General features: G+C 39.9%; 1 protein-coding gene across 1 annotated transcript; it reads left to right on the top strand.

The window, feature by feature from the left end:
* The first annotated feature begins 1,959 nt into the window (after positions 1-1,959).
* LOC142406778 (kinesin-like protein KIF20A) lies at positions 1,960-26,886 on the top strand. Its single transcript, XM_075495714.1, has 19 exons — positions 1,960-1,967; positions 2,177-2,325; positions 3,504-3,578; positions 6,287-6,406; positions 7,309-7,447; positions 7,546-7,730; positions 11,178-11,274; positions 11,765-11,959; positions 12,044-12,155; positions 13,837-13,908; positions 15,916-16,062; positions 16,679-16,844; positions 18,158-18,328; positions 18,994-19,133; positions 20,413-20,578; positions 22,204-22,321; positions 22,404-22,468; positions 24,100-24,219; positions 26,261-26,886. Exons 2-19 carry the CDS (start codon positions 2,194-2,196, stop codon positions 26,534-26,536), a joined length of 2,496 nt encoding a protein of 831 aa, XP_075351829.1. The 5' UTR covers positions 1,960-1,967; positions 2,177-2,193; the 3' UTR covers positions 26,537-26,886.
* Positions 26,887-27,754: the final 868 nt, after the last annotated feature.

The following is a 27,754-nucleotide window of genomic DNA, read 5'->3' as shown; positions in this document are numbered from 1 at the left end:
CATTTGTATTTGCTAAGACCTGAAATACTGGCCAAAGCTTGAGCTTTCTTAAGGGATTCAAGAGTCCCTCACCTGCCCACTTGTTTTAATTTCCTTAAATGTAAAAGCCTTAGAAGGATTATATTCCTCTACTTAGCAGACTCAAGAGCTTTGGTAGAAGGGAGAGGTGTGAAACTTAGTTGCATTTACACACACGGGATTGCGACAAGCCTGCTTCCTTGGGAAACATCTCAAAGAACTGTGTGAGCAGAGAAAAAAACCCTGGGTCTTCCTAAAGGTCAGTTTCTGGTAATATGTTATAAATATGAGCTGCCTGACAAGTATTTCTAGCCTTATTTTAAAAATTATTTATATTTTATGGGGTGCTCTGAAAAGCATGGTGCAAACTTCACTTCGTGAGACCGGTCAGATTAAAAGGGGATAAACCGGGGCAGACAAGCAACAGACTACAAGTGTCACTAGCTGAGGCTGACTAACTGTTGTGTGTGATTAGTTACTGACTTTCACCCAAGTCTTACCTCTGCTGAACCCAATAGCCTTCTGACCAAAAGCACTTGGAGGGATCTAGGGAGGGGAGAGCGGGCTAGCTTTGACATCATTTCTGTCTTTAGTCTTTACTGTTGGTCAAAACATAATAGCTTTTTATCAGCTTACAGCTCGCTGTGCCTCTGACTTGCACGGTGCCCCTTAAACATACCTAAAGTCCCATCTATGTCCTTTGAGCAGCTGTGGCTCTTTAAAAACAAGTTTCCTGTGGTCTTTCGAGCGTGTTTTTTCTCTTTTTCACCTGCCTCCAACTTACTTTTAAAAACAAATACAACTTTGCCTTTGCACCTGGGTCTTGTACTTCACAGAAATAAAACTGTCTCCCTGCTCTCTGAAGAGACAGGTTCATGCATGAAGGTTTTCCGCTCCTTACCAGAAGAGCAGATCGTTTGCTTGTGGGAAGTGGTGCATCCCTCCACCAGGGCCGGTCCTCCGCCCCGCGGTGCGCCCTTCGCCCGTCCTGCGCACCCTGCTCCCGCTTTGGGTGACCTGGACGTTTCGTGATTTGTTTTCTACTTAGTTTACGACAATACCGCGTGGTGTCGAAACGGTTACGTAACAGGCACAAGAACTTTATATAACTGTTTTGATGGCAATATTTAGGTATCTGCATCTTCCCCGTCTTCTCCCCCCCGCCCCCCCCCCCCCCCCCCCCCCCCGAGCCAGCACGCTCTCAGGCAAGACACCCCTCCCTCGGCCGCTAAGCTGCCGCCGTCGGCGCCGCCTTACTTCGCCGTTCAAACCGCTTCCTTCCCCCGTCCCTTATTAAAAACGATAAATAAATCTGCGTCACGGCCACACGCTGCAAACGCTCCCCCCGCTCCCCCCGGCTCGGGGGCTGGCGGCGCCGCGGCGGCCTTGCGCTGTGCGGCGGCGCCCCCTGCCGGGCGGAGAGAGTCCGTCACCGCCGCTCCACCCCGCCCGCTCCCTCCCGTTCGGCCAATCAGCGCCCGCCTTCCCCCGCCCAAATGCGCCCTTCCCGCCCGCGCGGGGGTGTTTCGCGGGTTCCCGCGCGCGGCAAGGTAGCGGCGGTTGGTGCCGCGCGAGCGCTCTGCCGGCGGGGCGCGGCGTGAGGCCTTGCACCGCGGCCCGGCGTAGCTGCCGGCCGCCGCGGGGCTCAGCGCGGAGCCCGGGTGGGAGTGCCGCCTCCCCTTCGCCGGCGGGCGGCCGCCCTTGCGCTGAGGAGGGTGCGCCCGCCTGGCGATGCCTGCCCGGTCCCCCTAGGCCGCCCCTTTCCTGTGTGTGAACGGGGCCTTGTCTGAGGGGACGGCTCGTCGGTTCGTTGAGGCAGGGCACGGTGGCCTCGGGGCTGAGTGCGGACTTGGGCCTGATGGCCGGGAGTGTTGAGCCTTTCAGGGGTGGGGGTTACAGGCTGTGGCCCAGCACTTGCAGGTGGATGAGAGTAATGCCCAACAGAGGCAGTTAGTATACTTTCACTTGCATGTTTCTCAGTATAACCCAACTGCCAGTTGTGTTTTAAGGTTCCTTTGTACTCCCAAACTTCTTTAGAGGACCTTGTTTTCTTCAGAAGTGCTTGTTTGTATACCAGCTGCTCTGATCTCTATTTTGCTCTGTGTATTTTTGGCTGTTTGGTGAGAAAATAATGGATTTTTTTTTTCCCCCTTACAAGTTCCTTTGCACAGAACAATGGATGATGAGGGGAAAAACTATGTTTCTGCAGATGTATCTGATACATTGGAATCGGTTTCTTTTCTGAATATAGCGGGTAAACCCTCACCTATGGAGTCAACAGCATTGCCTAATACAGAGGAACAGGAGGTGTGGATTGGTTTTGTAATATGTCTTCTGATTATGGTTTTTTTTTTTTTCCACACCTTAATTTTGACAAATACTTCTTTGGTAAGAACTGCTGTATTCCCCTGCCCCCACGATGTGTTTGATTCTTCTGCTTGCTTCTCATTGCTTACAAGTAGATCATAGCCAGCAGCAAATGCAGATAGTCAGTGCTACATGATGTGTTGTGCTAAGCTTTTGAGAAGGAAGTGAAGGACTTCAGTAATTGCACTTTGAATGTAAAGCGACTGTAAGGTTCTTTTCAGTAAGCTAAAAAAGGATATAGATCCTTGTTGAAAACTTGTTAGGTGCTTGGAAATAAAAACCTATAATGCTGTGCTGCAGTATGCTTTTGAAGATAGAATAGCCATCTCTGCTTTTTTAGAATGATAGGTTTCCTGATTGACTTCCCTCAGGTGACTTAATTTTGTATGATTAGCAGAGTCCTGGTCACGGGAGGGCTGTGGAGACCTCTGGTAGATCCATCTGCTGAATGAACAAGTTGCCAAAGTAGGGACTTTGGAGCTCTGTGAGAAAGGCAGGAATGCTGGGATCCCTCTCAAAATCTCCCTGCTATTAACGCTTCACCTGGATGGGGAGACCTTTGTATAATGGTATGGGATGGAAAAGCCCACCTTAGCAACTGAGAACTGTTTCATGGTTGTTCCTGTGAGGAAGATGAGGGGCTAAGGCCTGGATGGCGGTAATGAAGCTATCTCTTGAGGCTAAGAATGTGTCCATCTATGAACTGAACACGCCGCATACAAAATGGAAGAGCAGTACTGCAGAGCAGCTGTTAGAAAATACAGCTTGGATTCAATACAGAGGGAGACCAGAAGGTGGAAGCAGTGCAGTTTATGCCGCCAATACTGTGCTTTTCTTAAATAAAAAAACTTGGCTTTGTCATAAAAGAACACGGGGGGGGGGGGGGGGGGCGCGGACAACGACGACATGGGACAGGACAAAAAAGGGGTTACTTAAGGACATTAGGAGGTAAAGAAGCAAATGAAAGCTTAGGGTCTGAACTTCACAAGGAAGGAGAGAGTGAGGCAGTAAGATAAAACAGGACATACTGCATCAGAGATGTATGCTGATATGATTTGGGGGTGTTCTGTTTAAAAAGTGGCCATTATAACTGTGTATTTTTTTTTTTTAATGAATAGGCATATCAACCTTTGAAAGTCTTCTTGAGAGTGAGGCCCTTTTCTATAGCAGAGCTTGAAAACCATGAATCTCAGGTTAGTTGGAGATTAAGTTTTTCTTCTCCCCAAAGAACACCAAGTATTGTAAGCCAGAACTTTTCTTTTATAAAAGCCATGTACTGCTTCCAAATAGAATTAGTGGACACCTGGATAAGTGTGGGGTTTTTTTTAATCACAATTTTCAGTAATTTGCTTGGTACAGACATGTACACCTGTAGCTCTGCAAAATTTCACTGGGTATGTTATTTAAAAGTTGGTGTCACTCTTGACTCTGTACAGTGCTCAAGAAAGGAAGGAGTTTCATGGAAGAGATTATGCAATTCTAGGAGTAATTCAGGTATCTGACCCCTGAGTTTCTTTGGAATGCCTGAATAGTCTGCTACCTCATCCCTGGTGACTTGCTGCTCAAATTTTTCTACAGCCTCTACAGTTTATACTGTCAGATTCAGATGCTTCAGTGTTTTACACACACATACATGTGCACATGCAAACACACAGAAATACTCCTCCCTCCCCCCTCCACTGCGAACACTGATGCAAATAATTCATTTAGCTGTCCTTGGAGGGCAAGGTCTCTGTCTCTGCAGCATATCTCTCAGCCCTCACGTTTGCAGGGTCTCACAGGCTCTCTGATAGTCCTCTTGTTCCTGACCTGTTCGGAGAAGGATTTAATACTAGTTCTGATTTGCTTTTTCAAAATGTATTCTTGCATTTAATCTGCCAGAGTTGGAACCTCTGTATTTTTCTCACTTGGATTTCCTTCCCCCCTCCCCCCAACTTCCATTCACCTTACCTTAGGCAGTTCTTGTTGAGAAGTATGCACTGCCACAGTGCTTCCAGTCTGGTATTATTGAGCAATCTGAGCTGGCTGTAAGGGTAAATTTATTTACAAAATCGAATTGTCTTAAGAGTTGTCTATCTCATTCCTCTTTGGAATGGGATATTTCTGACTATCTGACCATTAGGGAAACTACTTGTTCTTAAAAGCAGGGAGGAAAAAAGTAAGTGTTGAAGTTTGTACTAGATTTTTTTTAAAGCTCTTGTCTTCATGTAGTTCATGATGAAATAGTTAATCTTCCAATATATTAGCTGTATAACCTTTTTTGCATGGTATGAATGGTTTTTCCTCAGCCTCCAAAAACTATAAATGCTTGAAACATCTTCAATGTGTTCTACTCTGTTAACTATCACCTGAATCTGTGAGGAAGATGCTTGGTAACAAATTAAAAAAAGAAAAAAAAGCAACCAACCAACCAAAAAACCCTTCCCATCTCTCTAATCAGTGAGAGATCAACTTAATTTTTAGGTGCTTTTTTCCTCCCTGCCATGCATAATTTTCAGGAAGGCATCTTTGTTCCAAATATGCAACAAGAAAAGAAAAAAGTAGAACCCAAGCCCTATTTCTTACAGCGGTAGACTGATGCTTTAAACAGAGATAATCAACAGGTTAACTGATCTGTTGTTGCTTGTAGATATAATGATTTATGCAAGTAAAGCGTAAGAGCACTGGATGAAATTCTGTAGTCTTGATACAACTGCCGGTGATTCTCTGGAGTCACCCATGGGAGAGCAGGAAGTTGTGTTCTTTGGATATAAATGATGTGTACAGTGCCAGAAATGGTCCGACTCTTGCCAACTTACCTGCAGGGTTAGCTGGGGGAGACAATGAGAGTGACGTGTTACCAGCTGGATTCCAGCTCTGCAGATCTGACTACCTCAAGGCTTCTACTCATGAGTGTCTGAGGCTGGCAGCAGCTGATGGCACATGCTGCAGATGATGGATTCTTTTGTAGCTCTCTAGGATTTAGTACATCTGACCTGCATTTCTGTTCCTGGCAATGTGGGAGGAATGTTAAAGAGTACATGGGTTTAGAGCATGGCACAGTGAGCAAGTGATTCATTTAAATTCAGTACCCAGCTTCTTAGAGCTTCTATACTAGTTGATAAACAGAATTGTTAATTGAGACTCCTAGGAAGAGCAGTACTTCCTATGTACATGCTACACATGTATTATTAGTCTTACCAGTGCTGGTCAGCCTTTGAACATAAATGTCAGATTTAGTTACAATCAGTCCTTGCAGGTGATGCTTCAAGGCACTGTTAAGCTATACTGGTAGTTCAGTTTGTATTTTTGGTAGCCTGTCTGGTGTAAAAGAAATTTTCCTGGGTTACAGCATTCTACATTTATCTAGTTAGTGAGTGCTAGGTAATTGCATCTCACCTTCACTTAATTGAGAAATAGCAATCAAATTACTTGAAACTAATTCAGTTTTCTTCATTACTTGTAACACCATCTATCAATCAAAGGAGAATGCTTCAAACTTATTTTATTTATGCTGGTAATAGCTTGTTTTACACTGAAAATGATTGAAGTGGAAAACCAGTAGATTTCTTTATAGCTTTTTTTTCATAGCTAGGATTGTGCAAGCCACAATCACAAAATACCAGGGTTTAGAAAGTGTTTAAAAAAAAAAAGTTGCTGGAAGGAACCTTAGAAAAATCTTATACCTCTTAGAAAACTCCAGAGAATTGCCTTAGCTTTGTCTACACACTGCCTTTCATGTGAAGTGGATATCTCTGTAGTCGTTACACACCTCGAGAGATTATATGTAAATTTTGCAACTCTCTAGCTCTGGTAAATAGATGAAAACACTAGGGTTTTTGTGGTTGTTTTTTTTTTTAGGTAGCTTTCTTCCTAAATAATTTTGTGTTGTGTTTCGGTTTACCTTGTCTTGTTTTTTAAGGGTTGTGTAACTATTGAAGATCCCCAGACAGTAATTCTTAATGCACCCAAAGAGTCTTCTGCAATGAAAAACAGTGAAAGAGGGATTGGTCATTCTGTGCACAGGTTCACCTTTTCTCAGGTAGGCAAACTTTTTTCTAGTTTTTCATTGTAGTTTGTTTTTTCCCACTGTAATGATAAAAATTGAATTTTCTACTATATCATGCAATGTGATTTTTCTTCTTTGAATTACATGTGATGGTACTTGCCTTAAAAAAACAAGACTGCTTATTATTTACTGTTAGGCTGTCAAGAAAGCTGTATTACAATGGAGGTGCCTATTAGATGAGACAAGGAAGCTTCTTTGGTAGCTCTGTTTTCTTTGATTGGATGTCACAGAAGCTTCTTGTAGGCACAGACTTACAATGGTTCTGCTGTTCCTGCAGATGCCCTCGTCTGGGAAGTATTGCAGGAAATCACCTGTTTAAAGGGACTTATGTAAGCATGTGTTTAGGGACTTTCTTTTGAAAGAATAGCAGCCTAACTGCTTAAACCTTCTATACTGGAATTAAGCTTCTTAACTCGGTTACCTACTGCAAGAACTTCTGTTCTTACAGTATCAAAGCATAAACAGCTCCAGGCTTTGAGTCATTTAGACCATTGTAATGCTGATCTTCTCATCAGTTGTGGGTGATTGGTACAGAGTGAGGGAGTTGTGCATCACTAGCAAAGCTCTTGAAAGTATCCACTAAACAGTATGTGCTTAGTAGCATTCTGAGTAGTTTCTTTTAGGAGTAGGAAAATATTCAAAAATAAGTGCCTCTCAGACTTAAGCAGGCGTCTTATGAGAACCCAGCAGAAAATGTTGAATCAGAAGGGGTTCAGGCAAGACAGAAAACTAAGCTGGTATCTCCTACTCAGCTTGCTCTGAAAAACTAGTCACTATTAATCAGTGCTTAATATTTTGATACATTAAACTTCTTTGTGCCATTTATCACTCCTTTTTTGTCTTTATCTTCTTTTTTTTTTTCTCCCTTCTCCAAGGTCTTTGGACCAGAAACTACTCAGAGTGAATTTTTTGAAGGCTCAATGAAAGAGATAGTAAGAGCGTATGTTAATGGAGTGAATGGACTGGTGTTTACTTATGGGGTTACAAACGCAGGCAAGACATTCACTATCCAAGGTATAAAATGTTTGCCAAAAAACATACATAACAACCAAGTCAAAATCCAATGAGAAGTTTGTGTGAATGTCTACATTTTATCTTTTGTTATTTTTAAGGGACTTCAAAAGATTTTGGTATTTTACCTCGCTCACTTGATGTGATTTTTAACCACATAAGGGGAAGACATTACTTGAAGATGAACTTCAAACCATATTTGAGCAATGATGTTAAGAAACTAGAAGATGCACAAGTTAAGCAAGAAGAAGCCATAAAAACTGCTGTTCTTGCATCACTGAAAGAGGTCAGTGACCAAATACTTCCTTGTTACTGCATGAAGCTTCTTAAACTTCTGGTCTAACAGACTATCTTTAATAAAATCTCTATATTGATTCTTCAGATTTATCTAAATCTACAGTACGGATATTTGGTGAACCTTGGAATAATAAGGCAACTGGCTGTTTTTGGAGCTCAGGGTAAACTGGAAGAACTTTGTGCAGCAGGCAGCACACAGTTCAAACCAAAAACCATTGCAAAGCCTGGCTTTCCATACAGGAGCAGTTCTGACACTGTGGTGACACTAGCCCTGGAAAAGTCTGTGAGAGCTGACCTATCTAAAACCTGCTTCTTAAGTGAATCTTCTTTTGGGTCAGGTTCCCAGGCTGGATCTCTGGGCAGTTGCTCAAATTCCAGTACTAGCTCAGGAGAGATGATGGCAACATCTTAGCAGGGGCAGCAAAGAAGGCAGAAGAGTCCCTTTTGGTGGAAGACAGTCTTAAGGCAGATTAAAAAGTTGGTAAACCCATGATTTATGTAACTTCATAAAGAAACTTTTCTGATACAGCAGGTGAAGTGAGATGCCACAAAATGAATTTCCTAAAAGGATTACAGCCTGCTTTAGAGGATTGTATGTATCTTTAACTCTGGTCTCTGAAGACTGTAGGTAGAATAGAGGAGTCCTTTACTGTGGCAGCCTCCTGTTCTCATTATCTAGTCATTTCTCTTTCCAGTGTAAGAAATGGGTCTCATCAGAAAATGGGCACCCTTGTGTGTGTGACTGTTCTAAGACCAGTTGCAAATTGTCACAAGATGTCTGGCTTTTTTTCCTTACGTTCAGAACATTTTTAACCTGAACTGTGAGCCTACTGCATTTTGGGGTTATCATTCAAAGCAACTCTGAATGAATTCTGGGAAGTATAGAAGTAATGATTGGGTTTTCTTTTTTCTGTGGTCTTTAATATCAATGTTGTTAAAGTACTCCAGTTAGCTCTGAAAGAATATCCTTCTATGAATCAAATTCATATGTAAAGTTCCACTCTAAATTCTATTGCTTAATTTAAACTCTGCAACCAGAACTTCGTGTAGTCTGATTCTGGTTAACTTCTGAGGAAAGACCTCAGACAAAAAAAAAAATCTAAAATGCTAAAGATTGTATATTTATTTTGAGGGTCTTAAAAGCTCACTCACACTGTGTGTGTGTGTATGCGCAGAGGGTGAGGGTCTCAAAGAAAAATTGAGATGGTCAGGAGGATAGTAGGTAAATATTTTTAAAAACTATATGGAACCTACAAGCGTGCAAGAAGGAATAAGCAGGAGCTCAAGGTCTAGAACAGGAGGTCAAATATCTTCTTTTGAAGATAACTCTATACATATACTCCTTTCTGTTAAATCAGTCTGACTTTATTCATAGTTTAGTTACTGAATGTTGCAGTAGGTGATCTAGATGCTGATGCACTACAGTGAAAAGCAAGCAAGACTCCACCATTAGGAAGGAAAGGTAAAAATGCATCTGGAAAATAATACAGGACAAGACCTTGCTTATGTGTTACAATGCTTCCATAGTGATAGCTCAGCTATCCCCAGTACTGAAGCTGTGCTGCTTGATAGCTTGTGAATAGCATCACTGTTCAGATGTTCACTCAAGCTTGTAATCTGAGAGCAGATACGGTTTGGTGGGCTTGGTTTTGGTTTACATGGATTTCTGTAGGCCCTTTTCCCAGGCTCAGTTTACATGTCATGCAGAAAGAGCCTGCTGTTCCTTTCATTCTCTCAGTTTAAACTGCTTTGAGTTACTGCAATACCCTTGTACTTAATGTTCTACTGTTTGTGTTTTCTATATAATACTGCTGCAAAAACTCTTGCTTGGCATGGTTCACACCCTCTCTTTCCTTCCCTGTACTTGTTCTTTTCACTGGATTAAATACTGGTTTTTACTGGATTAAAAGCTGCTTTACTTGCATTCCTATTCCCACCTGTCCTCATGTTTGCTATTAAATGTCAGCTTCTGTCACTGGCAAACAATGTCAGTTCCTGTTCCCACTTGTTTTCAGGCAGTCATCTTCATGTTCTTTTCTGTATTTGGTCTTAGGATTTGAAGAACAGTATAGCAACATAGCTAATTCACTCAGTTTTGTTGAAATACCTTTACAAAAACTTACCACGTGCACAAGTACTGTGCTACTGGGTTTTTTACATTCCATTACATTTTTGACATGTATACATGTGCCATGTGTGTCAGTCCCTTGCCCTGCTTTAGAATTCTGCTTTGTACTTTACAAACAGAATGAATAGAATCCATGCTTGTGGTTATACTTGTAACTACGCAAGCAACATAAACATATAGACAGTAGAGTCTTTGCAGAATGGTCAAAATCATCTGGTATGTGTCTTTAAAATGGAAGATCTGAAAGTATGGCTTCATACTTTTCTGTTTGTAAAAATTCTGTTTTGGATATACCAAGTGAGTAACATAGGCATCAGTAGACAATCCATAATGAACTTAGCACTGCATTCTAATAGCTAGAACATTAAGGTTTACTTCTTTGAATCTGTTCCCCTCTTCTACTGTAGGATGACCCTCTATCAGGATTGGGTTTTGGGAAATCAGGGTGAATGTCCTAATGAAAGCTTATATTGGTGTATAAAATATGGGGAGGGAGGTAGTACATAGAGATGCTGGAATCTCTAAATAGTGGGAGTTGCTACTTCATTACACCAGTTTTCCTAGTGGTAATCTGAAGCCTAAGCTTTGAAAGGTCTTGGCAGGTTTTTAAGTAATTTTGTTGATGTAGAGAAGTTCAGCAAATGCGTACTTAAAGAAACTGCGCTGTTATCTATACAGGATTTTTAATGGCCTTTTAATTCAGTCTGAATTAAACCAACGTAGACTGTTGGTTTATCAGATCTTTAAGTCCTTTATGAAGCTATCACTTCACTCTGAGGTCTTAAAGTAAGTTTGACTCAGACTTTCACAGACCTGGCACAAGCCTGTGATTTACAAAAGTGATTGGCAACAAGCAAGCAAATCAGGAATCTCTGCTGCTTTAGTCTCTCTGTTGCCCACCACCCTGCCATCTGCTCCTGAAAGAACTGGAGAATTAAGTTTCTTTTGGTTGACTGAAATACTGTTCATATTTGTCCAATAGTTCATAAAGGCATTCTGGGCTGTCAGACTAACAGAGGATCTTGGTTTTCCCAGAACTGTAAAGTAAGTCTACTATGTTAGTGGCAAGTGGCCTCCAAAAAATGTTGCTGGGAGTAGCAGAGTGCAATAATTCTTGTGAGGGGAAGAGCATTTACTGATTTTAGTTTGGTATTGTTAAAAACATTTCATTTGCAGCCAGAGTAAGGGGGGCTTAACACTTAATACTACTGCAATATTTAAATCTTAAATACTGGAATTACTGTCATTTTTTACTTCTGCTGTTCTCATAGTCTGTTCACGTGGATGTAACTGTCTCATTTTCTCAAGGAGACAGAAAGCATCTCAAATACTATTACAAATATGTGTGATGTGGAGTCGGCTTCTTCCAACTGTACTTCAAAAAGTCTTCCTTCTGATTCACTAGGTAAAATAAAGTGGAAAAACTTTATGGGGGAAGAAAAAAGAACAGACATTTAGGAATATAACTGGGAAATTATTGGTGGATTAAAAGATCTCTGTACTATACTACAAAGTAAATATATAGAGTTTTAAACCAAGTTATAATGGCTCAACTCAGGAGAAATAGTAACAATGTAAAAATATTTTGATAGCTTTGGTCCTTTTGGGGGAAGAGGGAGGCTTAGTTCTGCAAAGCTAGTATATAAACTGCTGAAAGCTTGTAGTAGAGGGGGGCAATAGCTTAGAACTTGGGCATATTCTGGTTACAGTCTCAGGTGACTACTGAGAAGTTTGAACGTTCTGGGGTAAACTCAAAGTTATATAGTAGTGTGTATCTCATTGTATAACAGAGATACATACAAGCCTCCTCCTTTTAGAAGGTTCTATATACTGCAATTAAAATTTATCACTGAGTTGTTTGATCATTGAACTCTTTCTCTGTTTTGGGTTAGCAGAGAACAACTTTGTTCCACTTGACATATATAGGACTAATATACACCAAAGAACACAAGCATCTGTGTGGATTTCTTTTTGTGAAATTTATAATGAATACGTGTATGACCTATTAAATGTATTATCTACATCAAAAACTCAGAAGCGCAGAGTCTTAAGAATTTGTGAGGATCAAGGAGGAAATTCTTATATTAAAGGTAATAATACTGTTTTATGACCTTGGCAGTTTCACAGAATTTTTTTTATGATCAGAAGTGTATGTAAAAGGTCTCTTTTCACAGACTTAAAGTGGATTAACATTCAGAGCACTGAAGAAGCCTGCAAAATACTAAAAATAGGAAACAAGAACCGAAGCTTTGCTTGTACTAGAATGAATGAGCAATCAAGTAGGAGGTTTGTTCCTCTAATTATAAGCATACTCTGTCTCTTTTCTTTTAAGGGGAGGGAGGAGAAGACTTTAGAATATGTTTGAAATGAGCCACTCTTCAATAATAGCTTAAGTCTTTCCTTGATCATTCTGGTTTTATTATGAAATTCATTCTGGAAGAAAGCTAGGAGGGGCCCTATGGCTTTAATAGTAGCTGGACTAAGGGTTGCTATTCATGGCTTTGGACAACCAAAAAGATCAAATCACGTCTATTTTTGAGTGCCAACAGGGCTATACATCTTGGCAAATGCTAATGGTGCTGAGTGGAACGGCTGTGTGAGGATGTTGAAGAACTATCCAGCTTTTCCTTCATCAGTGGCAGTACAATTCTTGGAAACCTGGAGGCTGTCAGTAGGGGATGTAGGAAGGAGCAAGTCATGCAGTACCTTTCAATGCTGCTAGATTATCTAGATGCTTTTAGATTGCTGTGTTCTAGCTGAGCTTACTTGGTATGTTAAGAATTAAGCCCCTAGCTCTTACCCAGCTCTGGGAGACAGGTCAGGGAGAATCTGGTTTTATGGAGTGGGAGGAAATAAAGTGGTATACTTTCTGTTGAAAATGCCTTCTTACTTGATTTTAATGCCCTCTTATTAATTTGTCCTTTAAGTGTGGAAGGGCCATGTTGTATATTTAGCTAATATAATGATAGTGTTACTAAGCCTGCTTTTTCTCTAAAAAGCAAGAGCTGTGCTGTTCTGTATTAGCTAAAGACAGCTGCCATTAAATTTCATGCTATGATTCCACCTGAATTTCACTCAAGCCTAAAGTAGTGCAGAAAAGAACTGTGTTTTTCTGGCAGAGTTTTGTGCCTAGAATGTCCTCTTTTTGCTCCAGAGAATATGCTGACTTCCACTTAGCTTGTTTCTGAATTGTGTTTTTGTTTGGTTTTGGTTTTGTTTGTTTGTTTTGGTTTTAGAAACTTCATTCTTAAATTGTGGGTTGGTGCTGAGGAGTAAAGCACTGCTTTAACTATATACTGAGGAAGTTTGTCTTTTGTGCTTCCTGATTTACTGGATAAACTGGGGACAGGACACTTCTGGTTCTGGGATTTTCTCTTTGGTTCCAGACAGCACATCCACTGGCTTCGTAGCTTGATGTCTAAAACAGAATAACTGGATTTTCAAGTATTACAAAATCAACCTTTCTAGAAAACAGAATAATTTCAAAACTGAACAAATAACTGTATGTTGAAGTAGGCAAAATTACAGGACTGTCGAACCTAAACTTATTCCCTTCCCCCCACCTATTTATTTGTAAGAAGTTAATTCTTCAGATTTACTGAGTTCAGATACTGTCTGTATATATAAGTATACAAGTTTGTATACGAAGTGACTACCTGAGTACTCATCTTATGATCAGTAGACTTAAGTGAAGCAGCTTGTTCTTTCTCCAAGACAGCTTGTAGGCTTCATGTGATATTTTTCCCTTTCCTGTATTAAAAGAAATGGAAAGTCACAAAATACAACTTTTATTGCTGCTTTTTGCTGGTGAATGATGCATTGCGAAGGTAACTAACATAAATTAGTGAATTAATTCTTGTTCTTTCTTCAGCACTGAACTTTCTGTAGCATACAAATTTTACTTTGCTTCACTGACTGCTTAATTTTCATAATTGTGGTTATTAAAAAGGACTTCTTTCCATTCCAGTCACAGTATATTTTCAATCAGGCTACTAAAGCTAACTGATGAGCATCAGCCGCGTGTTCTTGGAGTTTCAGAGTAAGTGAATGCTTCAGCTGATTACCAGAATGTAAATGTTTTAGGAAAGTTGATAAGGTGTAAGCATGCTTAACTGGTGAACTTTCTTTTAATAAATCCTGTGAGAGCTGAGAAGGAAATCAGAACTCCACTGATTGCATAAAACTGACTGGAAACCTGATAGGGACGGGTGTAGAAGTGTTCCCCTGTCTCTTTTATTCTGTTAAGGTTTGGCTGAAGGAATCTGTTAAAACTCTGTCAATAATATGTAAATTGAGGGAAATAGATCTCTATTGTCTTACATAGTGAGGAGGTGGGGACAGAGTAGTACTATGTATTACCCGAATATATAGTGTGGTATTCACAATTCAAATGGCTGGCTGATGCCAATCTCTAAAGTCAGAGCACAGCAGCTAGTGTTGAAGACCCAAGGTGTCAGCTATGCCAGTGTATCTTTCTACTTTGGGACCAGACTAGAGTTTATGGGTTCAATGTTCGCGGCAGCACATTTGATGTGCTCCTGGAACACAAATTCAAGTCTGTCATCTAAAAGAATGCAGGTGATGTGCTCTGGGACTGCTCCATGGTACAATCTACAGTAAGAGGTGATTTGCTTAATAACTGTTCTCCTGACCTGAAATGCTAATGTAGGTGCACTGTGTGAGAGCAGTGCTAAGTCCTTACACCTCTCTTGTTATTTTGTGATTTAGAGGAAGTGGCTTGGAGCTGATTGAAGCCATTTAGATAGCTTTTTCGTTTCTTTTTTCCCTGATTAATTGTCCACTTAGCTTGATATGGAAAAATGAGGACAGTCCTCTAACAGAGTGTTTTAGTTCAGTTATAGCTCCTACTGATTTCTCTCTTGTCTTTGCTGAGCAGAGTTGGTAATAAATACACCTCATTGTGAGGTAACACCTTTTAATGTCAAATGTTACAGTGATAAATACTCTAAGAAAAGGTAACTTGAGGAAATGACTGCATCTGCATTCCTTGCTGTTTTGTGTCTTGGTGTGTTCCCCTGGCAAAGCTTGCAGCAGCTGTTAGATGAATGATAGTTTGTATGTTGCTTAAGGAAGAAAAAAGCTCTTCATCTTGTACTGAAAAGGATAAAGATCATAAGATCACAGCCTTTCACACAGTTGAAATATGTGCCTTATTAATATGTATAGTATTAATATGTACATATTTCAACTGTGTGAAAGGCTATGATCTTACAAAGGTGTTATTTTATGTAAATAAGTGAGTAATAGTTGGGTTACATAAATTTTCTAACTTCCAGAGCTTCCTGTATTTCAAGGGCTTTCTTTATATTAAGTACAAGTGATGAAGTTCCTTGATTATCCAGGCTAATTGTCTGTGATTGTGACCTATTGTACCATGAGGGACAATTCAGTGGCCTGAGTTTAGCAGCACTCAATTGCTATAGCCCAAGAGCTCTAAGGTGATCTGGGAAGGACTTCTGGCCTCTTATTTGCAATAGGAAGCACATTATTCTGCATCCAAAAGAAGCGGACTGCAGTGTATTGAAGCCTACTACTATCTTGCAGTCCTCTCAGTGCTGGAACTGGTGAAGGGGACGGTCAAAGTGCTTCTGTAGTATAGCCCCACTATGCAAAACTATTTCAGAAATTCCTCTTGTCTTGTCTGGAAGTGCACGCTTTAGGATTGCAACAAAATTTGGGTTCCTAAACCGAATTCTTTAAGAATGCTTACAAAGTTTTAAATTAAGCCTATAAGCAGACTTCTTTGAATGTGCAGAATAGACTGTCTTAGGAGCATCAATCTTGTTCAGGTATCTTTATATACAATGGGAAGATAGGTTAGGGCTGTTATCCTAAATACCTTGTGTAGTGTGTTCCAGACAAAATGTCAACACTGAAGTACAACTTATTCTGTGATCTAGGTAGGCTGAAATGAGTCGCTTGTTTAGACTTTAGACATATAAAGAAATTAAAAGACATGCAGTTCTATTTTCATACTGTTTAGAATTAAGTTTGTATGTGTGTTCTGGATAATTCTTTCATGCAGGCTGTCGTTCTGTGACTTGGCTGGATCAGAGAGGTGTAATAAAACACAAGCCTTTGGAGACAGACTAAAAGAAGCAGGAAATATTAATAATTCTCTTCATATTCTTGGAAAATGCATTGCAGCATTGAAGCAAAATCAAAATCCAAAGTAAGTGACAAGTTGTAAACAACATGCTGAGTTTTAGGTTGAAACCCTAAGCATCCCTTTATGTTTCCGCGAGGGATTCACAAAGTCAGAGGAAAATACAAATCTACAAAATCCTGTAAGCTGCCTTTTTTCCAGATGTCACTAGAAAACCTGAAATGAACATTCTTTCTCTAAAACTGTTTTTTGTGGAGAACAAAGGCAATTAGCAGCAAACTACCAAGCTTTTTTCAGTGTGTGCATATGAGCAATATGCTTTGTGTACAGATCTCCTGTTTCGTCCTCTTCCCTTCCACCTCCAAATTACACAGGTGGACTCATTTGACAGTTGACAGATAATCCTGTGTTTAGCCTTTGACTTGTTCCAGGATCTGTTTTTCAACACTAGGGAGCTCTGATGCAGACACTTGTTACTTCTCTTACTTTTAAATACTTTAATTTGTTGTAGAGCTTATGAGATCCAGGAAAGACTTTACTCTTTGATGTGAAATAGCTTAGGCTTAAATATGAGCATCCTACTGGATCTGTTTCCTGAAAGAGGAACAGAATTAAGTTACAGCATTGCACAGGCCTCTTACAATTTTTTGTTCCACAATTTTATTATTCTTTTCTCCATGAGGATGAAGCCAAGCTATATTCCGTTCAGAGAGAGCAAATTGACTCGTCTGTTTCAGCCGTTCTTTTGTGGAAAAGGCAAAGCTTGTATGATTGTAAACATTAATCAGCATGCTTCCACATACGATGAAACACTACATGTAATGAAATTTTCAGCTATAGCCAAACAGGTAAGAGTGCATCTACTTTCTCTGCTATTCTGCATTCTTTGTTACTGTTGGTTTGTGAAATAATCAGGTTGTATGGACTTGAGTGTGATTAGGACTTTCGATGCATCATATTAATTCTTCTGCACGTGGCTTCCCTCTAAAAGGCTTCTAGTAGTCTTGCCCACCCTCAAACCTATTTGTAGTAAGAAGTTAAGATAGCTGCAGCTGTCTGTGGCTTGTTCAGTTCTACACCACAGACATTCTGTGTAAAATAGCCCTGGCACTTTCAGATATGACTGGTTATACCATATATCTGAGCAAATGCAAGATTTTGATTCAGGCTTTTGATGAATTGTTTAACCTGTGTGCAGTTAAGCATCCGTTGCACAAGATGACAATTGTTCAAAACTTCTTGGACAGCTAGTAGTGGTAGTAGCCTCTTATTTTGTAGTCTGAATGAGATCTCTTGTGCCTGCATTGCTCCTATTTGGCTAAGTACAAGTAATTAATAACAAACAAAACCAGAAGACTTTTTTGTAAGTTAATGCTTGAAGGTAGTGTGCTCCTCTCCTTTGAAGGCAAAAAAACTCTGCTAAATATACATGCTTTCACGCTTTTTCTGCTACCTCTGCTTGTCAGCCTCCCATTAAATTCAGGACCTGGGGCTGATGTTTGGTCTCAAGTTCATGCAGCTTCCCGAGAAGCTGCTTCTTGCAGGGAGTGGGATGGTGAGCTATACTGTGTTTCATGGCAAAGTCCATTTCTAGTGTGGAACCATGGATTAGTTCTGACACATTCCAAGCCTGTGATGGCATGTCTAACATGATCTGAGAGAGATTCTTCTAATTCTGTTCAGCTGCAACTTTCATCATAAGATAAGAGCATGCACTGAGGATCAGCTTCTCTGATATGTTGTCCTATGACATACATACTTAAAATCTTTACATAACTTGTATGAATTGTTGAATCCTTGTCACAGTATTTCAGGAAGGAGCAAATGTTTTAGGGATATGCTGCTTTTCATTAACTTTCCAGGAAACTACACCAAAACCTTATATTTTAGGGGGAGAGAAAACACCTTTCTATACAAGCATGCAAAGTTTGTTAGTAGATAATCTTTCCCATTTTCACTTTGGTACCCTAACAAAGTCTTATATTCGTATTGATAGGTGTTTTTGTCTGCTAAAAACTATGTAAAATTTTGTTAATGTTCTTGTAGTCATTAACTATAGTGTAAATACAACAATGCATTCATGCCACTTCTTCCTAGTATTGTGATATCTGCAGTATTGACAGCATTGACAAATCAATGCATTCAACTCTGGATTTTCCAGGTAATCCAGACAATCCTACCCAAAAGTTTTGGTTACTTTCCACCCAAGTTAGTTGGAGGTGATGGCAAACCTATCATACACTTTGATGCTAGCACATCTGTAGATGATTTTCCTGACAGTACTGAAACCACTGCAGAAGAGGAAGTGGACATCACCATTCTGAGTCATGAGGTAAATACATATCTACTCAAAATTGTAACCAAGAAAGCCATTGCTATTAGTTGTAATATTAGAATCTTTTACCATAAGAGATGTGCTGGAAGCTGTATCAAATGAGAACTTGTAAGCTTCTGCTCAGCGTCAAGCAGACCTAGACTTAGTGGTCAAGTTCGGAGGAAGTTGTTGTGGAAGGGGCCACCTGTGGCTTTCTAGTTAGGCCAAGTGCTAAATTTGGAATTCAACCGATTGCTCAACGAGAAGAGTAAGGAAGCCGTATATGTGTTTAAAACAACATTATTTAGTCGTTTGTGCTCTTTTGGGAACAGCAGGAACAAGTTAAGATGTAGCATTTAAAAAAAAAAAAAAAGCTGTACAATCTAATAGCAATAAACTGTAAAAATCAAGTAGGCTTTATGCTAAGCAGTTGTACAAATCAATATTTAAATGCCAAAACAGTAGTAAACTTTTTGATAGCAGAAACCATCAAGATGGAGAAAGGTTGTCTTTGCAGTAGAAATTCATGTTTGAAAATATCTAACCTTTGGTGCAGCCCCCCTGAAAATATAGGCTTGTAGAAATGCCCTCTGTGGATGGCTGTCTGTGTGAATATTTCATGTGACATGCATATCAATATGTGTTTCTAGCTTGTTTTCTGAACTGAAATATGTTAAATTTAGGATCTCTTGAAAACTACAGAGAACCTAAAGGAGAAGCTAGTTGCAGAAAGGCAAAGTAAACTCCTTCTGGAGGTGAAGATACGTAAAGAGATGGCAGAAGCAATGTTCCGACAGTTGTTGGAAACAGAGGAAGCCTGGAGGCAAGTCATATTGCAGTCCTCTTCAAGACTGAAAGGATTCCACATACATAAATGCATACATTTATATATATACATACATGTATGTGTATATACATGTATATGTATGTGCAAGACATGCATACTCATGTTCTTTAGAGAAGTTAGGGCTGGACAGTTTCAAAGCTTCTGATGAAAAGAGAAGAAGGAACATTAAAATAAACTTGTACAGATCAGCCTCTTCCTATGTACAATGAAAAAGTAATGCTGCTTTCTGTTGAACTTTTCTCTGTTTGATTTGTAATTACTGGAGATTGTCCTGACTTGTTATTAGTATTTAGCAGATGTGGAAGACTGTTACAGGTACCCCACTGAGGCTTGTGATTGTTCCAAAACTTATACTTGTTCATGTTAATATGCATGCATGTGCTTAAGGGAGTTTGAATTGTATCTCTTTGAGCTCTCCTTCTGGATTCTTGCTCCTGGAGGACCTATGAACCTTTGTCAGCTTACTATCTTATAAATTACTGTTGCTGCCTGCACTGATGTTACTAATTTGGGGGGTTTTTTTCAAGTGTGTCCCGATTGCTCAAGCTGAATTCGCTTCCTCTTAACTCTTCTCTTCTTGAAATCAGTTTCCTGCTGTTTGAATTGCTGACAGAGACTAACCCCAAGTTAAGTTGCCAGCTGAACACACTATGGTTTAACACCTGCACTGACTTCAAAATTGTTTGGGTGCCTTTGGCCAAACACATGAAACAGCGGTGATGCTTTTTCTCTGTTGAGGTGATGTTCTGTGTCACTGCTGGGGCATTTTTTTAAATTGTGACAGGCGTAATGTGTAATGTATTGAAATAATAAGGCAAAATCAATTTGGCATTTATCTTTAATGGAGGAAAAAACCCTAACCAACCAACCAACCAACCAAAAAACCTAATGTGAAAGACACCCCCCGGAAATGTGCTTTAAATATCAGGTCTAACAGGGTGGAGTCATATCTATCACTACGTGTTGGTGGATTTTTTTTTTTATAAAACTTTTGTTTGACAGATCTTAAGCATGTGTCCTATAGCATTTTTGTTGGTATATGCCAAGTAGAAGTTATGCCTTGGTGCAAGTCTGTAGGATCACTGAGAATAAAAAGGAGAAAAGGGAGAAAAGTAATTCTTGGTCTCCTAACTTCACTATTTATGATTAGATGAGCAACTTTGATATTGCCAGTTGAATGGCAATGTTGTCATGTTGTCAAATTGTAATAGCTGGAATGCTAACAGATTAAATAAAACTAACATGTTCTCCTCAGCAACCGCTTGGAAGATATGAAAGACAGTTATGAAGAAAAACTGGAGAGCAAATTTGAAATGTATAAAGAGGCCATCAAGAAACATGCCTATATGTGTGCAATGGAACAAATTGAAGACCATTATGTTCCCATAGAAGAATTTCTAGCTGAACAAGAGAAAGTTGAGGTATGACTTGACTGCTGCTAAAAAATGCATGCGAGCCTCTTAACTTTAAATTTTGCTTTTCCTTAGGAGAATCATTCAGGAATCCTAAATGTAACACTGGACAGTCAAAACAACTAGCAGTTCAGCCTAGCTGTTCTGGTGTCCAGTGATAACCATAAGGATAGAGATGTCTTCTGTCTAACACTACCTGTGGTGTATACCTAAACTTCCTCATCTTTGAGGGCACAGTTCAATTAAATCCAAGTCATCTTTATCTCTGTAGTGCAATGATTGGAACACCTAGAGGGATGGCGTATACAGCAGTCTGGCTTTGTGGAGATCCTTGGGATTGTAGGGTGTATTGTAAAAAGCTAGTCTGAAAGGGCTGGTGGGGAATTCAGTACAGGGTAGCTATTTTAATTATAATGGATCTCTGCTCTGAAGGTCTAGAGGGAGGATTGTGGGATAAGAAACTGATGAGAAGTCAAACTATGCAGGGGAGAACTTAATCTGAATGTACTTACACCTAGAACTGCTCAGAGTTGGCATCAGTAAGTTGCTATTCCTTTTGCAGCTGAGCCTTGTTAGCCATGTGCAGCTGTCAGTCTTTACTTCTAGCCCCTGCATAGATAGCTAAGTGCATCCAGGCAACAGATGAGACTTGTGGGTCTCGGTCTTTTCTGAAGGTCTGTGTGGAAGAATAGAACACCAGAGGTGCTTTCTCACTGCACTCTCCTGTCCAGGAACCGATAAGACATCTCACTCCAGTGGTAGGCAGGTTCCTTTCAAGACATGAGGGAAGTGGGTTTCTGTTGTAGATTGTGATATAGAAATATTTCTGCTTTTACAGCTCTCCATTCAGGTGCTGACAAGCAACACTGTATTGTATAGTGGCCTCTATTTTTCCAGCTCCTTCATGCTTGTCCCCCCCCCCCCCTTAGACTTTGTTTTTATGTTCACTTAAGCCCTAGCTATACACCATGTTGGGGTGCAGGAAAACAGTTTTAATAGTGCCCTCTGTATTTATAGCTGCCTCTTACACTGGCCACAAGGCTGCATAAGGGAAGATTCAAAGAACAAGATGGTCTTGGTAGCAAATCAGATAAGTAACTGATGAAATCCCTAAGATGTAAAATTCTTGATTGACAAAGGAGAGCACAACACACAATCTGAGCGGGCAGCTTCAGAGAACCAGAATTAGATGAATAACTTTTCTTGATGGTGACTCTTGTTTGGTTTCTCACTCTGAAACACCACCCTAGGGATCTGACAGGTACTGAAAAAGCGATCGAGGTTAAAACTTAATTGTATGAAATATGTTCTTCCTTATTTAGCAAGCTAACTGGCAACAGTGTTTAACACAGATGCACTAAAGTTTCCTTTCCACTGTATGGTTACTTTTAATACAGTTTGGAAATCTTCAGATGGGAGGAGTTGACTCCTGTGTAAAGTAACTTCCTCCTAGAAGGCCTTGTGATCTGAGTGTTATTCCTTACTGTGATTTCTCAACCATGACCATCAGAACTTCCACCTGAAATTATTTTAAAACTGAATATACATGTGTAGTATAATTGAAGGATGTGCAGTAGAGCATCAAGTTAAGCAGAAATTTAGACAAATTCTACCATGTGCCCTTCTTTTTTCAGGATAGAGAGAGTAAAATACTGCAATTGGAAAGGCAACTCGATGAACAGTCAGGGAGGCTGTTGGCTCTGGGAAGTCCAAATTCAGATATACTGACTACTGAAAATAACATGGAATTAGGTAGGAATCTAATCTGGATATTCAAAGTTCAATTTACTTTTGGTATTGTGTATAAACAAGCAAACTTTTCTTTTGCCTATAGATCTTATGAACAAGATGAAGAGAGCCAATGAAGGATTGCAGAAACAATGCAAAGAGAAAGAAGAGGTAGCTCTTGCTTAGTATTTAACAAATCTGGGGATAACAGTCCTAAACTCTGGCATGGTTCAATGCTTAAAGATCTGCACCATAGACAAAAGCATGAAGATTCCTGCAAATGGGTGTCGAGTTTACAAAAAAGCTCTTGTCCAACTGTGGATGACTTTTGCTGGAGATTGGCTGTGTTCTGGCTTTACTCTAGTTTGTAAAGGCATCTACTACTGTAACAAGTCACATGGTGAACATGATGGAAGTTAGAAGTAGGGAATTATATATTGCCTTGTGTTGGAGTGTGTTGTAAACATTGCTGCCATGGCCTCAGTGCTTTCCTTCCTGAAATGCTGCCTGATCATGCACAGGGGAAGAGTTACAGAATCTAGTAACAGTTTAGATCTAAAGCCAAAACAGTGCCTTACACCAGCCCTTTCTGTAAGTACTGAACTCCACTATCCCCTTGAACTTAAGTAAAGGGTAATGTGTCTGTTCTTCAAACAAACAAGATCCTTGTGTTCTGAGTAGCATGTAGAGGTGGAAATCAGGAGCTTCAGGCTGTGTTATGGAAAACAAATATTAATTATTTTTAGGTATGCATGTTTAGTCTATACCTTGGATGAACTCCTTGTAAGGCTACAGTTAGTTTCCCATGTTTAAAGAGGATGGGGAGGAGGGAAGAGACAAGCCTTGTTCCTTTCACTAATAACAAATAAGAGTAGGGGTTGGAGAAACAGTTCCAGCTGGTTCTAATAAACCATGTAAATGGAAAGTGAACCTAAATCCCTTTCTGTTGAGAAAGTGTACTCCAAAAATAACTTTTTCCTTACCAAGTTTAATGTCTCGTGTTATGGCCCTGGCATTTGTTTTCCACTCCTGTTCTTGAGAGCTCTACATAATTCTCCATTTCCTATGTCAATTTCAAATTTTGATGCTAGAAAGAAACTTTGGCTTTTGTGCTTGATATGGGGATACAGTATTGATTGTTTTGTGTGGCTAGAAAGTGTTAGAATGATGGGATTGCTGCCTGGCAATAACTGAAGTGAGAGCAGTTTAAAGCAGTCAGTTCCATCAGTGCCCTTCTGCTGCTTTGCCTCACATATCTGTGCATGTGTGATGAGTAATTACTACTTTTTTTTCTTCCCTCCCATTCAGCCATTAAACATGGGCAAAGGTTTTTTTAGCAATCTAGATATTTTTCCCTCCAACCTTGTAGAAGTAAATTAATGATAGAACATTAATTTTGCTGGTTAAGAGTTTCTTTTCCCTCGCAAGACTTAATCACCAATATTCCCAATAGAAAGGTGAGGTCGAGCATTCTTTTAACTACGCTTACTGAAAAGGAGCAGACTGTTCCAGAAATACCTTAGTCTGTGTGGCTGTTCTTTGATTGACAGGTCTGTGTAAATCTAGTAGCTTCAGCACAATAGCCCTTGAATGCTCCAGCTGTATTTTATCACCAGAAATGATGGGTTGGGACCTAGGAGGCTGAGAGAAGCAGGCTTAGTCTTCATTGCTTTGATCTTGCAGTTTGCACTGTTCAATATTAAACAGAAACGCTTACCGTGTCTGTATGAGTTCTAGTCATAAACAAAATTCATGTAAAACATGCTGTCTTGAACTTCAGTGTGTATGGGTTTTACTTTCAGCTTATAAAATCTCTGAAGTTTAAAATACAGAAACTAAATGAAACCCTGCTAGAAGCTAATGAAGGCTACAGAAAAATGGCAGAAGAGAACAGTCAGCTGAAGCATACAATCATGCTCAAGGTTTGTCAACAATTTTAAAGCAACTGTAATATGGCTTGTATCTATAGTTGTACTGGATGTTTCTGCATCTTTGTACATGTAAAAACACTGTTCAGTTTTAAGGGACAGGATGCCATCCAGAGGGACCTGGACAAGCTCAAGAAGTGGGCCCATGTGAACCTTATGAGGTTCAACAAGGCCAAGTGCAAGGTCCTACACTTGGGTTGGGGCAACCCCTGGTATCAGTACAGGCTGGGGGGTAAAGGGGTTGAGAGCAGCCCTGTGGAGAAGGACTTGGGAGTACCGGTGGATGAAAAGCTGGAAGAAAGCCAACTGTATCCTGGGCTGCATCAAAAGAAGCATGGCCAGCAGGTCGAGGGAGATGATTCTGCCCCTCTACTCTGCTCTGGAGACCCCACCTGGAGTTCTATGTCAAGCTCAGGAGTCCTCAGCGCAGGAAAGACATGGACCTGTTGGAGTGGGTCAAGAGGAGGGCCACAAAAATGATCAGGGGGATGGAACACCTCTCCTATGAAGAAAGGCTGAGAGAGTGGGGGTTGTTCAGCCTGGAGAAGAGAAGGCTCCAGGGAGATCTTATAGCAGCCTTCCAGTACTTAAATGGAGCTTATAAGAAAGATGGAGACAAACCTTATAGTAGGGCCTGTTGAGATAGGACAATGGGTAATGGTTTTAAACTAAAAGACGGTGGATTCAGACTAGATATAAGGAAGCAATTTTTTACAATGAGGGTGGTGAAACACCAGAACAGGTTGCCCAGAGAGGTGGTAGATGCCCCATCCCTGGAAACATTCAAGGTCAGGTTGGATGGGGCTCTGAGCAACCTGATCTAGTTGAAGATGTCCCTGCTTATTGCAGGGGGGGGTTGGACTAGGTGACCTTTAAAGGTCCCTTCCAACCCAAACTATTCTATGATTCTATGTTAGCGTAATGTTTTTTACTTAAGTTGGGTTTTTTGCTTTCCTTTTTTCTGTCCCTAACTTCCTCAATTATGAGCTCAAAGCCCTTGTGTTTCACTCCTTGACCTTGTATCTTGTAAGACAAGATTCATTTTTCAATTTGGTCAATAGGGTAATTCTGTACTGACAACTCTTGCTAATCTAAAGATGCCACAAATTATTGTCAAGCAAAGAAAATACTACTCGGAAGTCTAGTCATGAAGTGTTTTGCTGAGGGCAAGCAAGCTGTCAGTGCACAAATGTTAGTGCAAGAAGACCTAAGGATCTATGGCTTTAAAGCTATACTGACATTCCTGCAGAGGTAGCCAAGCTGGATAAAAGATATGGGCAGGTAAACTACTTAATACTGAAATAGAAGAAATCTTTCCTTCAAAAGCAGGGACTTCATGAAGTTGGCAGCATCTGACCTCAGACGTCAACTAGATTCCTAAATAAAAAAAAATGAAAATTTTGAACTTTTAACACTGTGCATCTATGCCTCATTTGTAATCTGCAAATGAAGCAAGGCAGGTATAAGACTGCTTAGTGAAGTTTTTCTTTGAACGTTAAATTACCTTCTGCCTGCTTTTTAGTTTAAGTCTGAGACTGAAAATTATTCATCTTGAACTTCATTTCTTAATTGGTTCTAAGATGTATAAAGGTGACTTTTTTGTTAACCACAAGGATTAGAGAGCATCTTTAAGACTGTATTCTGCCCACTCAAAGCATTCATTCAGTCCTGGTTAGCAGATTTACAACTATGATAAGTTTTGATTTGACCAGTTCTGCTTTCTGTAATTGCAGCTTAAGACAGGAAAGCCTTCTTTATTTGGTTCCTAGAACAACAGCAATTCTTTGCATAGTGTGGCTAAGCATTTTAGCATCAGCTTCTTCAGTCAGACTTAGTCTCTAACTAGATCTGATGGCCCTGTAGTTTGCTAAATTACGTGGAAGTAATTCAGAAGAAATGAGTACTGACTAGCCATTTGGCATAGTAATAAACAAGGGTGTTTACTGGTATAGTAAAATAATCTGAAACAGAGAATTAGCTACATGAAAAAAGATTTTGGAGTGTTCACACACCTAACACAGCCTTATCCTTACAGGATCAAGAAATGAATAGTCTTCAGAACTGGGCTAAACGTGTTCTTGAGCTTGAAGAAACAGTGTCTTCCCTGCAAAAAGAACTTGATGAACAGAAAAAGCATTTCTCTACAGAGGAGTCAAAACAACAAAAACCCAGGAGAGGTTTGTTGGCTAACCTGAAATCCACAGTAGCAGCCACTGCTAGTACACCTCTTGGTAAAGGCTGGGGGAAGTATGAAGACGCTTCATCCTCTTCAAGAAAACAAGTAGTGTTGGCTCATAAAGCAAAGGAATAATATTTGATTAATCAGTGTGCAATTACTGGGCTTCTTTATCAATCTTAAACTGTTGGTAGCTTTTTCTCACTCTCAGATGCCATCTTCACTGTCATGTTAACTGACAGAAAAATGTTTAATACAGAACTGTTTTAATAGAATCAGGGTTGAATTTAGAGCTATGTAACTATAGACCTAAACTTGTGCTTTTACTGTTGATATAGGGATGTGATTTGAAAAATAGATATATGTAATTTTAATTCTTGAGTTACTGCTATCATGGTCTTCTATACTGATAAATCTGATTAACGCAAAGCAGGATGCTCTTCATCTGCTGTTGTTACCTTTTTAAATAAAATATTTCATTTTCATTGTTGAGTCCTAGAAATCAGATGGCTTGTAACCTTGATCTCAAATAGTCAAAATAGCTTGGTTCTTCACTTAATATTCTGGCTTTGACCTGGAAGCTGCCATATTGGGACCAAACTGAGCAAATTGCTAAACCTAAGGCCTCATAAAAGGGGCAACAAAATGAGGTCTTATCTGGTTCCTTGCTATTTTTCAGCTAACTTGGCTTTGTAAAGGAACTTGTTTTAATATCATTTGAATTTCCACTAAGAATATGCATTAAACTTTGAAAAATCTGTTTATAATAAAATTTTCCATTGCTAAATTAAGCTCTGATTATTCATTTTATAAAGGTGAGAAAATCAGTGAAATCAAGGTAAGTAAAGATCATAAACTTAGAGGTCAAATGATTATGGTGACTTACATATGATGTTCTTGAGTTGAAAGAATCATAGTATATTACTTAATCTTGTAACTCAAGGAAGGAAGCCTGGAGCATGACAAAATTTGAAAAAGCTTTCTTAAAGCCATTTCAGGCACTGAGGGCGAGAGGTTTTTTTCTAACTACTGTGGAAGTACCATGCCTGTAAGTGCTGGAGAATTGCTTTAGAACAAGGCAGAATCCATAAGTAAATTGGGTTCATTGGTCCCTGTAATGCCTTTTCTCATAGTGGAAGGGGACCCAGTTCAGAGCAAGAACCTCACCCTCCCTGTAGAGACACTAGGTGGTGCAGCCTTCCTGTGTGACACTGAGAACAGCCCTCCTCTGGTGTGATGTTCTTGCCAGGTCTTTTGAGTTTTGGGTTGGTCTCTGCAAATGCAGTGATAAGTAATGACTCTGCCCTGTCTCTAACCAGGCTGGAGATGTAACACTTGAGCTAGTGCTGTTCT

The sequence above is a fragment of the Mycteria americana genome, chromosome 2 (assembly GCF_035582795.1).
Source record: "Mycteria americana isolate JAX WOST 10 ecotype Jacksonville Zoo and Gardens chromosome 2, USCA_MyAme_1.0, whole genome shotgun sequence".
NCBI classification, from domain to species: Eukaryota; Metazoa; Chordata; class Aves; order Ciconiiformes; family Ciconiidae; genus Mycteria; species Mycteria americana.
This window is presented reverse-complemented; position numbering and strand designations above follow the sequence as displayed.

Bases quoted from the DNA above. Each gene is read 5' to 3' on its own strand.
- LOC142406778 (XM_075495714.1), top strand. From the start codon at position 2,194: ATGGATGATGAGGGGAAAAACTATGTTTCTGCAGATGTATCTGATACA. The intron at 7,448-7,545 runs GTATAAAATGTT...GTTATTTTTAAG, and splicing joins CAAGACATTCACTATCCAAG to GGACTTCAAAAGATTTTGGT. The intron at 22,469-24,099 runs GTAGCTCTTGCT...TTTTACTTTCAG, and splicing joins AATGCAAAGAGAAAGAAGAG to CTTATAAAATCTCTGAAGTT.